At 46.8% G+C, this 17,944-nt stretch overlaps 1 protein-coding gene across 13 annotated transcripts in view; it reads left to right on the forward strand.

Annotated features, from left to right (window-relative positions):
- SLC4A4 (solute carrier family 4 member 4) overlaps positions 1-17,944 on the forward strand; it is a 239,997-nt gene that overhangs the window by 188,970 nt on the left and 33,083 nt on the right. For all 13 annotated transcript variants that reach the window (XM_080408335.1, XM_080408336.1, XM_080408337.1 and 10 more), the window contains 6 exons: positions 1,012-1,099; positions 2,439-2,593; positions 3,024-3,137; positions 4,600-4,774; positions 9,986-10,119; positions 14,997-15,268. In XM_080408335.1, the coding sequence (XP_080264461.1) occupies positions 1,012-1,099; positions 2,439-2,593; positions 3,024-3,137; positions 4,600-4,774; positions 9,986-10,119; positions 14,997-15,268 (938 nt within the window). The remainder of the gene's footprint in view (positions 1-1,011; positions 1,100-2,438; positions 2,594-3,023; positions 3,138-4,599; positions 4,775-9,985; positions 10,120-14,996; positions 15,269-17,944) is intronic.

Consider the following 17,944-nt stretch of genomic DNA (forward strand, 5'->3'; position numbering starts at 1 on the left):
TAGGTTTACACCTTCAGTTGCCTGCTTAAGAATTAAGCTGTGACTACGAAGCCATCAGATGGTCTCTGGTCTCTGGTATGTGTTGTATACTCAGAGCAGAAATTCAGGGCATACAGGTTGGGCTTAATTATTTATAGCTAAAGCCCTACTTTAGACTAATGGTTTCCTTTTGCATGTGAGTAGCTACTCTGGGTGCTGAACCATAGCAAAGATGTCAGCCCCAGCAAAGCATTAATAAGTACGCGGCGTGCTATCTGATAGCTCGGGGGAGCAATTTAATTTCTCGTGAGCAACGTGGATAGTTAATCGCGTCCTCCCTCTGTGCCTGCTGCTGTGCTGGCCCCACTTGGTCCATCCTGTGCACAGAGGGTGCTCAGGTGTGTCGCTGCCCTTGGCACTGTGCAGACTGAGAAGTCCTTAAATCTTCTGTCCCTTCCCTGCTCTGTAGCAGCAGTTACATCACTGCCATCATCACGTAACTGGCACTTGAATTGCACTAGGGCAACGTTTAACACTGGTACCTTAGACAAGGATTGAACAGCTACAAGGAGACCGTAACATATGCTCAAATAAATCACTGTGGAAGTGGATGGGCTTTCCGTGGCACGCAGGGCATGGGTTCTCAACCGCTCTGCACTGGAGCTGAATCCATCGTGCATAGTTTGCTTCCAGGTGCTGGGCGTTGGAAGAATGTCCTTCCTTCACCTCATCCTGAAGGTGCTGGACGGTAGCGACTTCTGCTAGGGCTGTGATAGCACTTGGCCACAGCAGTCTCAAGGCTACTTTTAAGGCTCTTTGGGAGAAAAACTCTGGGTAGTGTCTTGCTTGTCTGAGTAAGCACAATGAAGTGCAAGGTGTAACCTCTACTCTCAAGTTAGCTGGAGGCCCCTGGCAGCCTCTGAATCTCTGACAGAGACGACAACTTTTTAAAGCTGAATTTCTGTCTAGATATCACATAAGTAATAAGCGATGCATTTTGCTATCCTAAATGGGAACAATCTGTTTTGTCAGATTTCTCTTCATTCTGCTGGGACCGAAGGGCAAAGCAAAGTCCTATCATGAGATTGGCCGAGCCATCGCCACTCTGATGTCGGATGAGGTAGGTGTCTTGACATCTCCTGTGTGAAATGGCTTCTTCTAGGTTCCACTTGGTCAGCTAATACTGGTGTCCTTTCCTGCAATGTGGTTGACAGGAATGGAATTACATATAAAGCTGAAATATCGACATCACCTCCCGATTCTCTCTGTTTACATAATTATTTCATCTGGCTTCATGTTTCCATAAAAGCATGACTGTAGGAAATTTTTCTCCATTGTGTGTATTTTCCTGCTAGCAATCACTCTTTCAAATAGACTATGAATTAATGTTATGGTGTGCACCTTGTGTCACATCCCATGATGACAGTAACCCGCAGCTACGCTCTAGGTAATTACTGCAGCAATGGTTACACCCGGGACATACCGTTGTGTGTTGCACCATATCCCAGAGCACTTCTTCATTCAGACAGTGCTTATATATTATCCATGAGTACCTAGCAATTACTCACTAATCATACACCTCAATGAGATGACTGGGCTTTCAGTATTCATTTACGTCTTCTTTCTTCCCGTGTCCCTTGGGCCCTGTGCATCTGGGGGTGATTTACATTATGTTTGTTCTTTGCTTTCTCCTCATGTTGTTTTGTTCTTGTACGGTTCCCTTAATTACCGCTCACCCGGTCTCAGCTCTTCTGTCTTCTGTCATTCCACTGCTTGGAGCAGTGGTCTAGTTTCCATCACCCCAAAGCCCTTGTTCCTACCACTGACCATTCTTATTAAGTCTATTGCATGTTGCTGATCCACCTTTGCTCCAAGCAGTCCAAAAGATTTCAGTAAAATTCTGCATTAATGCTCTTTTTCCTCCCTTCTCTCGTTCACTCTTCATCAGTAATGCTAGGCCTTTCAGTAAAACTGGTTTGTGCTTCTTGGTTTTGTTTTTAAGCAAATATTCTCATTGTTTCTATGTCACAGGGTTGAAAACTAACCTATTGTTTGATAGACTGAAGCTGGTAGGAAGAGAGGATCTGATGCTTTTTTTGTGACTTCGTAAAAGTATCTTTTCAAAGCATAAGTGAAACTCATTTATGGGAAACTCTTCTTGGGAAAAGAGATGGATAGTTGTTTTAGTAACATTTTTTAAAGGGTTAGAAACTTTTATTTTGCTAAAAATTAGAAATATACCTGCAAGTGAAGAACCTCTATCTTTAAACAGCCAACCAAAGGAAAAGGCTTTCCTGAGGTTCACCCACCCTTGTGCCAAGTGTTCTCATACTTTTTGCAAGGTTTATGAGAATGAATAAGTTATTTTGATAGAATAAATCTGGGTAGCTGCCTCTGGAGTCTGGGCCACAGAAAATGCAAAGAGTCTTTTCTGCATGGAATCTCTCTTTTCCTTACAGGTATTCCACGACATTGCCTATAAAGCCAAGGACCGGCAGGACCTGATCGCTGGCATTGATGAGTTTCTGGATGAAGTCATTGTGCTTCCCCCTGGGGAATGGGATCCAGCCATTAGGATAGAGCCCCCCAAGTCTCTCCCTTCTTCAGATAAAAGGTAGTAGCAGGAGGCAAGCAGGCTTAGCTGTGTGATGAGGGACAGTGTGCATCAATTCTGGGAAGAGCCTGGTGCTTTGGGTACACCAACTTTATTGGGCAAATGCAGAGTGACCTGCATCTCTCTGTATTTAGAAAGTACTAGAGTTATTTTCAGCTCTTCCTTAATAGCTGGAGGGAGGATGTTCTTGCAATTCTGTACGTTTAAGGTGATGTTATGGGTATATGATAACACATGTAGTGGTTATCCAGACTCTTTGGGGTTCTGTGTGGTCTTTCTAACACACTACATCCTGCTCTGGCTGCCAGCAGGTCAGCCGCCTTGTCTCCTTTGTACAGCATGGCTTGTTTGGAGGAGCTGTGTGTGGGCTACATTTGTGGAGCTGTCAGGCAATGCAGAGAGCCTCAGTTTGTCTTGCCTTCTTGCCTAGGAAAAACATGTACTCCGGTGGAGAAAACCTACAGATGAATGGAGACACACCTCATGATGGAGGACATGGCGGCGGGGGCCATGGGGACTGTGAAGAACTGCAACGAACGGGCAGGTCAGTAACGTGCCGCTCAGCATGGTGCACCCCCTGTGACCTGGGCAAGGGGGCCACGTTTCACTTGCGGAACTGTTTCACCCCTTCTGCTTTCTTTCCCAACGTACTATATTTGTATAGGTTGAGGTGTGACCCCAAAATCTGTCCTGGTTTTTTTAGTGGCCAGCTTGAGATGGTTTGAAGGGTTCTGAACATCCAGCCTCAGCAAATTACAAAATGTCTTAAATGAGGCGCTCAGAAATTAAAGCAAGGCCGGGCGGGTGTTGGCTGTTGACACTTGGTGAAGTTAGGTGAGCTGTAAGGGGCACAAGCGTGGCAGGTGCAGCTACAGTTCCCATTGGGATTGCTGGAAGTGATTTAGCCAGAAGCAGAGACCTTCCCTTTTCCATACATTTATTTGTAGTTGAATTGCACAGATGAAGGCTTTTATGGGGTAGAAATACAGAAGGTAACAGAGCCTGAGGCCTTACTCTCTGCTTTATTACTCTGCTTATGTGCCACATAAAAGTCCACTAGAGTGGGGATACGGTCCAGGTGGCCGTAAAACAGCATGCTCAGCATTTCAAGGTCAGTACTCAGGTTTTCATGGTGGCATCATGCCCTCCCTCTTGCTCTATATTGTTTTAAGTTCTAGTAGAATATCTGAATTCTAGCAGAAAAGTCTGAAAGTCTGAAATGACAAATTGGTGTGTGCAAGGCGGCCGACGCATCCCAGTTCGGGGTCAGAAAGGGTTGTGTTCCTGTCTGCCGCAAACCTCTCTGCGTCCAGCATGTCTGCACAGTCCCGGTGTTGGTGATGAACTGTGTGCAAGGGAACAAGAGGCAAAACAGAAACATTTTTCATGCTGGCAGTGTCAGAGCCACATGGAGTTTTATTGTAAGAGTTAAATACTGTCTTGACTGTGCTTGTACAAAAAGAGTATGTCTGTAAGTGGAGCTCTTATGTTCTCCAAGATGATTTCACTTACTTGCGTTTTTAATTCTAGTTCTTTTTCTGGTTAACGGTTTGAAGCATTTTTCTATTTAGCAAATTGTTTGGCTCGCCCAACCACGGTATGTGCCATGTGGAGAAATTTAGGCAGGGATTTAGGCTACAGTTAATATATTTTATGACATCAACCAATATAGTTGGAAAAAAACCAATAGACGAGCTTCCTGAACTGCAAGCTTTAGGTGTCTGTTTCAGCAGAAGCAGGGCTTGTGTTCCTGAAATTTGTCTCTTTCCAGCTGCATCACATGTCCAAGATATTATCTTTCTTTGCAGTATTACCTCAGTGATATCCCTCGGCTACCACAGCTGTGATAAGATTATTATGTAATGTGATGATCTCACTCCTTTCAGATAATACTTAATTTCTGGCGATGTTTCTGATGGTTTCTTTTTGTGGTGACAGGGACACTTGTCTTGGTGACTTTCACTGTAAAGCAGGATGCATGAGTCTTTTCTTGCTTGTCTTTTCAGATTCTGTGGTGGCTTAATCAAAGACATAAAGAGGAAAGCACCATTCTTTGCCAGCGACTTCTACGATGCTTTAAATATTCAAGCCCTTTCAGCTGTTCTTTTCATCTACCTGGCCACAGTGACCAACGCTATCACTTTTGGAGGACTGCTTGGTGATGCTACGGAAAACATGCAGGTTAGCAAGAGCTTTCAGAAGCAACGAACATGTCGTTTGCCTTTTGCTGTCTACAGTCAGATAAGGATGTTTGGCCACCGACAAAGCTCAAATCCTGGGTACAATGAATACAGGTATTTCCACTGGAAGTTGGCTTGCTTTCGCTGCTGTTGGACGGCTAGCCTTTGAAAAACTGTGCAAGCAGTTACCTTAAATGGTGTTTGAAAGATGGCCAGGCGACAGAGAAGGTCCTTGCTTTTTATATAGAGAGGAGTTCCTCTGATCTGTGCTCTGTTTGTGTCTCGGTTGTACCGTTTCAGCCCAATTAAGTTTGCTAAGTCTGATTCAGACTTTCCATGTCATCAGAGCATAGCACTGTATCATCTGCATGACTCTTATGATCCCTGGACTTCTGCCTCTCTGGTGAAAAGAATAGCCTAAGATTCGTAGGAAAGCAAGTGAATCAGGAGAGCTGATGCAGGAGAAAAATGTGAGTTCTTCATAGTAGCTGGAAGATCAGAACCTGAGGACCATGTTGTCTATCCAGAGGCAGTGTGGATCAGCAGTAAAGAAGGAAGCAGGGGCTCCAAAGGGTGGCTCAGTTTTAGGTGAAGTCTAAAGGAAAGGGATTCTGCGTTAGCACTGCTGTAGTCATGTTTGGCTGGAGCAGAATTCAGCTCTAGCGGTGCGCTTTGGTATTCCTTTGGCTTTTTGAAGAGGAAGGAAACATAGGAGGTTGTATTTAGATAAATTCAGTGCAGCCACATTGAATCTCCTAACAATAATTATACTCATAGTGACAAAGACTGAATTATTAATTTATGCAGGTTTAATTAAACTGAACATAGAAAAGGAGGGCACCTATCCAGAGCCATACACTTCCCTATGATAAATTACAGGCTAGAGTAAGATTCCGTAGCTGGCCAGGTGCCAGATTTCCCTCTCCCCTGTACAAATACGGTTTACTTCTTCCAAAACTCAGCTCCACAGCAGTCATGCAAACAAATTCATGATGCACAAAGTTAAAAAGAAATAATAGCAAATGGAAGTAGAGAATGGAAAGGCCTCTGGGGTCCACTGGTGAGCATCGCTCTTCAGTCACTGAGTAGCAGAGCAAAGTCTATCTGCTCTGCATCTGTACAAGGTGAAGTCTTTGAAGTAGGGGAGGAAGGGGAAATGTCACCTGATTCCAAATGCAGTGCACATAATCACTTTATTGTATCCAGAAGTCTTTTCCGTTACCTTTGTATCCCTTGCTTATTTATTCTCAAGTAGCAAAATATTTTTTTTGCCACTGGAACGGACAGTATAGTCTCTTAATGCTGACACCCCAAAAATATTTTTTTTTTCTTCAAAAAGAAACACCTGGCATTTCAAGAAGTTAAAAAAATATGTCATTTATCTGGCAAATGGTAAAACTGCTGCCCCGTTAAGTACTGACAGTTCTGCTGCTTGTGCTTGGTTGTATTCTTGAAGTGAGACATGTGCATTTGCTGTCTTTTGGGTTGGCTGCGGGCTTAACAGCGCTGGCTCTGCAAGGGGGAGAGATCCCCCGCTTTGGCCCCTCTCTGAAGCAGCAAAGCGAGCCGCAGAGACAGCCTGCCCCGGAGGACTTGTGCTGGCATTGCCGGAGTTGCCATGCACGGCCTCACGTGTAGTTTGCAGCCATTCTTTGCTGCTGCTCCTCTTCCCTTGGGAGACTTTCTGCTGCCAGGCTCCACAGCATACACCAGAGAGGGAGAGGGGTGACAAAAGCAGGTATGACTCCAGGAGAAGAGCTGGCAACCCCTGTGCTCCTGGGGGACCCCTTTGCTGTCTTCCACCTGCCAGGGATTGACACATAAATGTGTTTCTTTTAATACATTTCAAGCTGGGGTGAGGTTATTCTTCCAAGAACGTCATGAACCTTCTCGACGGGATTATAGCTGAGCATGCAGCCTTGCTGTGATTTAAAATGGTATTCATTTGTTGAATGTGACAGTCTCATTTCACCAAAGTATGTCTACGAGCTGCATAGGAGGGGAGACAGTGCGGGGGGGAAAGACAAGAAAGAGAAAACACAGATTGCCTTTAATCCTTGGGTTTTTCTGCAGTAGATAAAACTCAGTCTGAGTTTTCCTGTTGCTTGGAGAAAACAAAGTCCCTAGAAAGACAAAAGGTGCAGGAACAGTCTGTTTTGAGCTCAGTGATTTATTCTGCATGTTGAAAAGGGAAACCATTGGTGCTCTGCAGTTAAGAAGACTGCTTTGGTAACGGAGGAGCTCTGCAGCAAATATAAACACAGCATAGCTGTTAACGACAAAACCTCCAGGAGCAGCAGAAGAAACCAACACACAAGTCCTGTCAAAGGCTTCGTCCCTTGCTCAGCCCTCAGGGGTTTGTGCTGGGTGAGGAGGGAACTGGGCGTGTAGCCAGAGAGGAGCACTGGCAGCAAGGGGCTGTGGGCTGTGGATGTGCCCCCCTGGCCGGCCGCTTTTCTAGCCAGTTTGTGGTTAAACTTCACAGAAGCGGAGCGAAGTGCAGGAAAATCATCACTGAGTTGCTAGAGAAACCAAATCCCTCCAGTCGGTTCGTAACATAGCCAAGGCTCCGCGCAGGAAAACAGTGTCTGTTATTTTCTGATTTGTGCACTTTGAGACATTTACTTGCTTCTTACATACAACGGCCAGTTGAATTTACTGGTTTTGATTTAGGTACTGATTTAAAACTAAAGTACCAGCAGTTTTTCTGAACTGGTGTATCAGAGGTTTAGAGTTTGGGCACAACTGACTTTTCTTTTGCCATGTCCCTTCAACAAACCTTTAGTCACCATCCATGTTTGAAAAGGCATTAGGTCTCTTGGCTGCTGGGAGCCCAGAAAGGGGTTTTTGACTGCAGGTTTTCAACAGAAGAGCCGAAGCACGTGTTCTTCATCCTCAAATGCCCCTCTGTCGTCAGGGCTGGAGTGAAGCGTCCCGAGGCACCCAGTTCAAGTTGTTCCTCCAGAGAGCTGCTCACTGGGATCAGAGTCCAGGTTCATGTCAAGTGTTGCTCAAACCGTTGTTTACTCCCACAGTGGGAAGGCATTTAGAAGAGTGTTTTTTTGTAGGGCATCTCAGAGCACACGTTGCTCTCAGTCTTTATACCCAGAAATGTGAGGGAAGGTTAAGCCTCGCACCTAGAGCAGCACCTAGAAGTTCTCCCCCAGACATTCTGTCCTTACAGAAAACAGTATTTTTTGGGCTACCACATCACAGTTCATGCTTCTTGTTTCTTGTAAGCAATTATGTGACAGCTGCTGGGTCGGGCACTAAAAATTGCCCACCCTGTGCTGCCTGCCCCAAAGAGTCTGCCCTGGCCAGCATTTCTTTAAAAGCTCACTGCAGAGTTTTATGTTTCTGAGAAAAGACACTATTCTTAGCTACAGACACGTGGAAGAATGCAGGGAAAAGAGATTCCAGATGCGCTGGCCGCTGGCCGTGAGGGCCCTCTTCATGAGTAATGCGGGAGGAGTGAAGGGGATCAGCTGCGTGAATGCCATTCCTTGCCCCAAGAGCAATTGTCTCATCCTCACAAGTCCCCCAAAGGCAGCAAACAGAGGCTCGTAGGCTGTTGTCTGTGTCCCTGTAAAACCTGCACAATCCTTGCGTGAAGGCTGCAGGTTGTCATGGCAAGCAGATCTCCCTTGCACTGATCCCTGCTGTCAGTGACGGGCATCACCAATAGCACTTGGAAATGACAAGGACCAAGGCTGTCACCTGCCACCAAGGCAAGGTTGTTCTGTCTGCCCTGGACTGACGAGTAGCTGTGCATCGGGAGCAGGCGGCTTTTCAACCTTCCTTATCTTTTCCTTCCCTGCGCAGCTGTCGTGCAGCTGCTTTAATTGCCCAGCAATAACAGCACTTGACCACTGGTATCTTGAGATCATGTTTGTGGCCAGAAAAATTGTTTATGATTGTTTTAGAGAAAGTTCTGCTAGTAATTTAGTAGATGAAAAAAAATAAATCTTCTGCTCTACATAGTAAATATTTTGACATATGACAGTATGAATATACTTTCCTCAGCATAAACAGTAACAGGGGTATTTCCAAAAAAGAAAGCCACAAAACTGAATTTAAATTCTTTGCGTTACGACTGATAAGTCAGAAAAACTGTAGCCCCAATCCTGCAGTTTGTCGTGGATGGGAAGAAGGATCTGCACATGCCGTTAACTGCTGGTTGCTCAGCACCTGCAGTATTAATGAGGCTGCTGACTGAGACACAGCCACAGCCAAGCCCATAAACCTCTGCTTGAATCTGCCCCTGGCTCTTGGGTTGATATTCCTGGAGAGGGTGATGCTGATGTCTGTGTGTCTTATTGAGTAGAAGACAATGCTCTTGTTCCCTTAAAACTCAGTCAAGTGTGAACAGATTCGTTTCCATAAGAGCGAAGGAGGCAAGGTCCAGCAACTTCTGCCATTTCTGTAGAAGGGTGGACACTCAGTAAATAATCACCATTTATTGCCATTTATATTTTGTCCACGTTTTGCATTTTAAAAGTAGATATTGTCCAGCTATAGTTGGACATGAAAATCCCAAAATGCATCAAGCATGCTCTTTTATCTGCCTGCAGCGAAGCTGTTTTGTCACACATGCCAAAGGTATTTGTAGAGCCTGTTAAATATGGATTTTTTTACTCGCTGGTGACATCTGGTGAACTTGGGGTCTCACCTCATGACTGCTGGATGAAGTAGCCTTGTTTGGTTTGTGTCTGGCTTAAGAAAACAGTTACTTGAAAGAGGGTCGTCTTGTTTATCTAGAAGGAGTGTCTGCCTCATTGGAGAAAGAAAAACCAGCCACCCTGCATTGTCCTGGAGGATGTCAGCACTGTCCTCTAGCCATGCTCTGCCATGTTGGTGTGAAGAGCCCTACAAGCGTGTATCTTTACTGTCAAAGATGCAGGAGATGTTCGAGGAGTTCTCAAATCCTTTAAAGTGGCCTTCAAAAACACTCTCCTCCCCTTGTCAAACATCAAATACAAGATAGTGTCATTAAACTCTGGGCCTCACAAGTAAGAAGGGGGCTGCTGGTTATCCTAACGATGAATTGTGTGGGACGAGCACATCTTGGTGTGCAGCTGCCGGAGAGGGCAGAAGATGGTCTTCACTTCGCCTCGGGTGTATAGGCACACAGCATAACTACTCATTTCCTTGCAGCAGTGCTAATAGAAAGGGTCATTCAGTAGAACTCACTTCTCTCCTGTGTCTACTGTAGGGCGTGCTGGAGAGCTTTCTGGGCACAGCAGTCACCGGAGCGATATTTTGCCTTTTTGCTGGTCAGCCACTCACAATTTTGAGCAGCACGGGACCTGTCCTTGTCTTTGAACGGCTTCTCTTTAATTTCAGCAAGTAAGTACAAGGGTGGAGGAGGGAGGAGGGGAGGAATGTCTCACACTAATGAAATACTAGCTAGGGAATGAGATGGCTAGCAGTGGGGAAGGAGGGGATTTAGTGCATGAAATGAAACATGGCTTTATTCCTTGTTGAGATGGCAGTGCAATCACGTTGGGGATTTTCACAGGCACGCGTGTCCCAGAGCACTGCCCGGTGTGTGAGTGCCTTGGGGCCTCTTGGAAATTCTTGGCCAAGTCTGTCCCCACCAAGGAGTTTGCACTAGTTACAGGCAGTGTGCTGTTGCTGCATGTGTTTCCCTGGCTGCTGTGTATTTCCCATAGGAGCAAAGAAAGGAAGCCAGCTCTTGGTGATTTCACTAACAAAATCCTGCAGGCCTCAAGGTTACCAAAAATTTGTCCTTAAATCAGTACTCATTTAAAATAGTTGCTATTAGAAAAGCAAAACTACCTCTGATAGAAATAGCTGCTTATCTCTGTCTGTCCCCAGAGTTCCTCGCTGGAGCTCTGCTGCATTAAATGCTCTGGGGGTTGTTTTTCCTTTTAACTGGTATGAAGAGCTTCTGCTCCCTCCCCAGCGTGTTAATGCTGGTGCAGTGACGATAGCTGACAGCCAGAGTTAAGGGGAGCCCATTTGGTTAGGTGTTCTCATTGACTGTTCCTACATCTGCAATGCTGGCAAAATATAATGAGAATCCCTAAAGGAATCGGCATATTGATCAGTGATTGTACATGTATACTCACCAGTGATTGCACGTGCAATTGCACATGCTGTTCATGGATGATTTTGTGCCTATTCGTGGATGATTTTACATGCCTATTCATGGATGATTTTACATGTAGGACTACTGCTACTTTGGATGGTGTTTTGCAAGATCATTTTTTGTTTTCCAGAAAACGCCCTGAATCACTTGTAGCCCTCCCTTCCCCCATCAGGGAGTGCTCACAGCGTTGCAAGTTGTGAAAGACTTGTGTTTCAGGACACAAAACGGAGAGCTTCTGGAGTTCAGACATTACTAGGTTTTCTTTCAAAACCAGTCACCTGCGATGTGGAACAGGTCTTTGGCTGTCGGTGGTTATTTTTAGAAAAGGTCTATTGAATTGTTAAGCTGAACATGGCTGCAGGTTGTAATAAGGCAGGAGACATGGTATATGGTTGCTTAATTGTGTCTCCTTCCTCATTACGTTTAATATCTGTGGGTAGATACTCAGAATGAATTGAGAGCATAATAACCATGCCTTTCCTGTGAATAGCCTGCATGTTGGAGAAGTCTTTTGAGGTACAGAGCTTCTGCGACGGCGGGCAGTTATTACATTTACACGTGATCCCACATAAACAGTGATACACTGGATTCTCTTGGAGCGAGATAATTTCATTTGGTTACTTAACTCCCTTGATAATACTTGCGGCAGTGTGAGCCGTGTCTGTGAAACCAGTGCAGGGCAGGATGAAAAGGGCAGGGTCCGATTCTCCACCTGCGTTGTCGAAGTTGGTGTTATTTTACAATACTGTTGGGTTTGAAGCCTGAATGGCTTTGCAGCATTCTCTGACTGCTGTTAGACAGGGCTGTATTCATGCCAAGCCAGGGAGGAGTTCATCTTGGAGTCGAGGATGCCGGGAAGAGACAACATGCACCTTCAAATGCAATGCAGTGCCCTCCTGCTTGACCCTGGGACTGCTGCCTTGCTCGGCGCCAGCGGCTCAGTCCTGCCGAAGAGGGACAGAGGAGATGGACTTCAAGCTTGTCTCTTCTCTGCGTTGGAGCGTAGGCAGGGAGGGATGGAGGCTAGAAAAGATGGGCAGAAAATTAGCCTAGCCCAGGGAGGGAAATGGGAAACTGCCGACTGGTGAGAGCTCTGCAGCAGGGCAAGAGGGGGGCACCATTCTTCTCTTTCTTTGATTGGAATAAATGAATAGGATCAGGAATAGACATGCTATAGCTGTTCGCATCTGGCGGGCAGGTCAAAGCCCAGGCGCAGCACGTGGAAGGGAAAAGGCAAGATGGAAAAACACTTTGTACGCTTTTGGGAGGGAGAAAGTGGTTATTTTTAACCCAAGGAGGGGGTGGTGGTTATAAAAGCTTTTGTCCTGACAATGTGCTGGAGCAGAATGGCAGGATTTTTTCGAGGGAGTCTTTCTCACAAGGAAATTGGAATCAAGCACTGTGATTTTTCAATAATACATTTGTGGTTGTTCATATTCACAACATGCTGTTCCCTGCTGGGAGCAAAATTAGAAAGACTTCCCATCTACTGATTCATTTAAAGTTTGACTCTCTGTGTGTGTGTGTATGTGTATGGAGAGATACCTAAAAAAGCCTCGTGTACCCAGCTGTGCATCTAGCTTTGGGTGCCTGCAGGGGTGGCGTTGGCCGCATTGCCAGTAGAGTGGGTCAATGCTGCAGGACACCCTGGGTCAACTCACATGCTGGCTGGTGAGCTCTGCTCCCGTGCAGAGTATCTCTGATGCCCACTGTGAAATGAGTCTGGGTTTCCGAGCTGGAAGCAGCGGGAAGCAGGGCACCAGGCTCCCCAGGAAAGCAGGACCCCAGCCCTTCTGCCTTCCAGCTGCAAACACGGACTGTTGGGAAAGTTTCCTTTCCAGAGACCTCGGAAAGAAAATTAATCATGGCAAAAGTACTTAGCCTGTTGTATTGTGTATGTGAAATGTCCTGTACTTTTTCATTTGCTCTGTGAGCTTCAGAAATGCTGAAGGACTCAGAGGGGTAAACAAGAAATGTAGTTTAAAACCTTTTGAAGTTCTTCAATGGTGTACAGTCAGGGTGCCATCTGGACTTTTGCCAGCCACTTTCTCCATACTTGGTCAGATGGATGGCAGCTCCTGCTCGCCGAGGCACTGACTCCGGATATTTTAGAGAGCTGTCACTGGGGTCTTTTATTATAATCCCTGACCCCACCCCCACCTCTACCCCCCGCCCTTCTCTTTTTCTAAGTCATCACTTTGTTTTTAATTTGCTTCTTACCCCTCTTCCAGGTCAAGATTCTCAGTGTCAGAAGGCTGCAGCCCTCCCTGAGATGTTTAGCTACAGTAAGGAGAAGGCTTTGCAGAGGCTGGGTTTGAAGGCAGATGCCCAGCCCCGAGCCTACCTGACATCCAACCCAAGATCCTTACGGAAACCTCGCCACTGCCCAGCAGCAAGCCTTTAACTGGCACGCTGCCTGGTCTGCAGCCTTTTCTCCCGTTTTATAATCACAAGGCTGTAGTTCCCCCTGTTGAGGTGCTCTTTTGTTCCTTACTCCGCAGTTTTATACCACGTTCTAGAAAATGGCCCTCGAGCCCTGCTGCTGGCCAGAATTTCTGCTGGTGGTGGGCTGCTTGGGGTGCACCGTGCAGGTTCGCTGCAAAGTTCGCCTCCTGTGGGTGAATGCTGACAAAGGGTAGAGGTGTGTGACAGCGTGCTGTGTCTCCCGGGAAATCATGTGTAAAACCAGGTACATGGGAGATGCAAAGACGTTTTTCACTATTACTACACAAGGTTTGAGAAAGTCTGTCTGCAGTGGGGACTTGAATAATTGGTGGGACCAGCCTCTGAAGGCAGCCAGGTTTGGCACGTTGCAAGCATGCGACCAAGTGTTTTGCTACTGAGCTAAAACCACCCTGGTACTGGGAGCGAAGCCTTCTCCGAGGCACGCACGGTTCTCTGGAGCAGCCTGTCATCTCGCTGCAAACAGGCATGGAGGGTTGTGCTGCAGGGCAGTCCAGCGATCTCCTGCTCCCTTGTGCCCTGGAGAGGGACTTGCAGATGCTTTTCTGCTATTATGTTTTAGAGCTGTGGGTGGTTATCTGGTGTAGCCTGCATTCCTGAGGCATCCTGAAGACAGCTTTTGCTGCTTTTTATTTAAAGGCAGGCTTGTGGGGAGAGACGTTGTGTTTTTCTTACAACACTTGATGTAGTTGGGGGAAGGAAGGGATAAATGCCTGGGCTCTGTCCCCTTCCCCAGAGCTTTCCCATGCTATTGGAGACTTTGTTCTGAGACTTTCCACAGGAACTGCCCTTCCTCCTCTGTCCTTCAACACTGCAGGGCTCCTGGCTTCCGGGGATGACCAGCTGACTGGGGCTGCCAGCCCCACTGCCTCCCGGTGCCTTCCCCAGAGTAGGCAATAACCTCCCTGGCAGGTCCTTATCTGCTCTAGTGTTTGCTTTTCACATTTGTTTGGTCCTAAAAACCTGCCTTTGGACTCTGCGCCATCAGGGCGCAGCAGCCTTGAGCAACAAATAAGGGTCAAACAAACTTCCCAGGAAGGGATGATGTGGTTTGCTCCATCGTTTGTAGCCTGCCATGTCCTGGCGCCAGGGTTTGTTGTCTTCTGCTTTGTACTTGCTCTTCTCCTCCTCCTGATATTTTGATTTCTACAGGTAGTTCAAGGGCCTGGGAGGTAGAAGTGTAGGCTCTGGAGTGTGAAGCTTGGCAGGAGGTGGTTTTCTGAGGGAGATTTGTAAACTGTGGTTACATCTTCAGCTGGTGGAAAGCTGTTGGCGTCAAGCTGCTCTGGCCTGGACAGCTGGATGTTTGGGCCTTTACAGCTCTGTGAACGCTTGCCAAGGGAGGATTTTTACTGGGAAGCCTAGAAAGAGCTTGAATTCACTGGTAGCATTTATTAGTCAAGATGTAAGCAAGACTGATCACTTTTGCATGCTTTTCTGCCACCTTGGCTGTTAAACTGCACCACATACATGGAGTTGGCTGGCTGGAAACAGAGAGCGTAGCTCTTAGGAACACTCTCATTGAGTCTAAATGAGCAACAGGTCTCAGGGGCTGTGCGTTCATCACTTCTCACTGGAAGTCACCATCCTGTGTGGATTCATCTAACCCCGATTATTTTCCCTTCCTGCCATCCCTGTCTTGTTGCAGAGACAATGATTTTGACTACCTGGAGTTCCGTCTCTGGATCGGCCTTTGGTCAGCCTTCCAGTGTCTCGTTCTTGTCGCTACTGATGCCAGCTTCCTGGTCAAGTACTTCACCCGCTTCACTGAAGAAGGTTTTTCCTCCCTTATTAGCTTCATCTTCATTTATGATGCTTTCAAGAAGATGATCAAGCTGGCAGATCATTACCCGATCAACTCTGAGTTCAAGGTGGACTATATCACGCATTACTCTTGTGCCTGTGAACCATTAGATCCAGGTAAGAGCATGTTTAACTAGCTCTCCAGTTCACAGATTGGAGATTGCATTTGCTCTGTCTCTTTATTGTGCTGCAGTCCAGATAATTCTTCTTTCATAATTCTTTACCAGTTGTCTTCAGATAACCTATCTTTGCCTTATTTTGAAGCTGAGGGGTGAATTTCACCCTGCGTGCCAAGTGGAATGTCTTCATAGCCAGCCTTCCTGGGACTGCTCATGTGAGCATTGTTACCAGTGGAGAAGCTGTCTCTGTACGCACCTCCTTGCATCCCTGTGGCTGTTAATTCTGAATGACACGTCTGAGAAGTCTGTGAAGGGGCAGAAGTGGTGGCCAGGTCACTGTCATGGTGCTCAGGTCATGCCTGTATCTGCTGTGCCATTTGCTCAAGTGCAGGAGCTGGATTTCTTCAGGCTGTTACCCGAACGCAGGTGGTTTTCCACCTCATGGCTGCGTGTATGAGTGGAAAAGAGCAAAATTTCCTCCCTAGCGTGGAAGTATATCCAACAGTTCAGCCTATCACTAGACGGTGGGCTGCAAGGCAGGTACAGCCAGCATACATATAGATCCGGCAACACAACCAGGAGTAAAAGGTTACAAAACTGAGATACAAACAAAAGTATGTTGGCTCATACCATTAGGGAAGCTGTGACCACTCCTAGGATTCTTCAAACAATGAGGAGTGAGTAAGAAACTTGGTTTGCGCTTAAAGTAAACTTCAGGTTATCTCGACAATATCAAACAGGCAAAGCTTCCAGCTGCTGCTCGCTGCCTCTGTGCAAAAGGTGTCGGGAAGTGGATCCCTCAGAGCTGTGTGCTTAGGTGAGTTGCTAAACGTAGGATCTCTGCAAGCACTCAGATGTTGCTGTAGTTCTGCTTCCATCTGAGTTGCAGGGTGTTTTCTTCTTTGAAGTTAGGACAATGGGGAATGGTCAGTGCCAAATGGAAAGTCTCCACTTCCCATGGAAACACTTACGGCACAAACCCAGTGCCCAGGGTAGACACGATGGTACAGTGGGAATGAGCAGAGGAAAAGGAGCATGTGGCAGGAACTCATGTGTTATTTCCCAAGAGATCTGTGCCTGGAAGGACAATGCTGGTCTTTACCCTTGTAAGCAAGCAGGGGCAGGATCAGCATGCAGGGTCTGATAAAGTTCACAAACCCTTGCTGCCATGGTTCTTTTCATCTGATTTGCCTCCTCGACAGATGTTTATTTCAGAGGGTAAAGATGACCTTATCATCATCGTCTCCAGATGCTTCTCCCTTCGTTTTTCAAGCAGCACTGAATAAACCTCGAATAAGAGGAGTGGCCAGGTCGTACTGGAGGCGCTGACAGCCATCTGTCCAAGTGACCCTCTGGGACTCGGCTCCAGCCACACCAAGCTCTCCTGCACTGATCTGCCCGAGTCTGTGGCACCTCAGGCACAAAGGCCAGCGCTTCAGAAGCTGCTGAAGCTGCCAGAGATTGGAAACAACAAATTGTGTGAGAACGGAGCAGCTAACAGAGCGATCCCATATTTAAAATCAATCCAGGACAAGCTGGAAAAATAATTTGTGGCTGTTGCGTGTAAAGCAGCAAGTGCTGGGGTTATGGGGTTGGCAGGGCAGGTGGCACTAGCTGTGTCCTTCGGCTGTTCTCATCCCTTGCTTGGTGCTGTTTCCTTCCACAGTGGGTTTGATACACAGAAGCAAGGAATTTTCCAGAGGAATGAGTGGCCTGTTAAATAGCTGCTAGGATGTCAGTCGTGACACTGACAGCGTGGCCTTTCACAGGTCTGAAAGGTGGTGAGATGTACCGCTGTATAGCTGTGTCTCTGCGTAAACCCAGGCAGCAAACCTGTAAGCAAATGACAGAACAGATTTCATTCCTGCTCCTTAATTAAATAGGTTTCCACATCAGCTTCCCATCACAGCTACAGAGGAGATTTTCTCTCTTACCACACAACAGTAAATCAGCAGTAAAGTAGTGAGCAACAGCTGGGGAAGAGGCTAAGCCGAACGCTTTTGCAAAGTGGCTGCGCAGCTCCTCTGGTTCACTTATTTGTAAAGGTAGTGCCTTGCTCTGCATACATGGTTACAGCCATGCCACGGGATCAGTCTGTAGTATTTTGCTCGCTAAACGTAAGTGGCCTTATTCCCCATGTCCTGCATTTTCTTAAAGCCCTGTATAAGGTAGCAAAGTAGAGGTGGAGTATCATCCCTGCATTGCTGGGATATTTGCTAGCTGCTCAGCAGTGTCGCTGACCAGGGGGCGGGCCTTGGAGACAGGAGGAGTTGTGCACCCACAGCCAGGTGGGCTCTTTGTCCTTCGGGATGAATGCCCCGAGGATGGCACAGCATAAGATAAGCGAGGAGATCAAAACTTAACCCAGAGCAAGCTGCAATCCCGGCAGTGTAGTGAAAGTCATTAAACCAAAGCTCAGGGCTGTAAGGTCTGGCGGCAGCAGGTTTTGTAAGCAGGCACCGAGAGAGCATTAGAGCATCAATTAGCCTTTATGCTAACATTTCCTTCCTGAAAGTTTGCGAGCTTCCTCTCATGCATCAGGAAATGGAATAAAAATGCAGATGGCACATGAGCAAAAAGGGATGCCTGGTTCCAGGAGAGAAGGTGTAATGCAGTAGCAGATGCTTTCTTCCCAGTGATTTTCCTCTCGTGCAGATTGCTGCTGCTGCTGCTG

The sequence above is a fragment of the Falco punctatus genome (genome assembly GCF_963210335.1).
Source record: "Falco punctatus genome assembly, chromosome: 1".
NCBI classification, from domain to species: Eukaryota; Metazoa; Chordata; class Aves; order Falconiformes; family Falconidae; genus Falco; species Falco punctatus.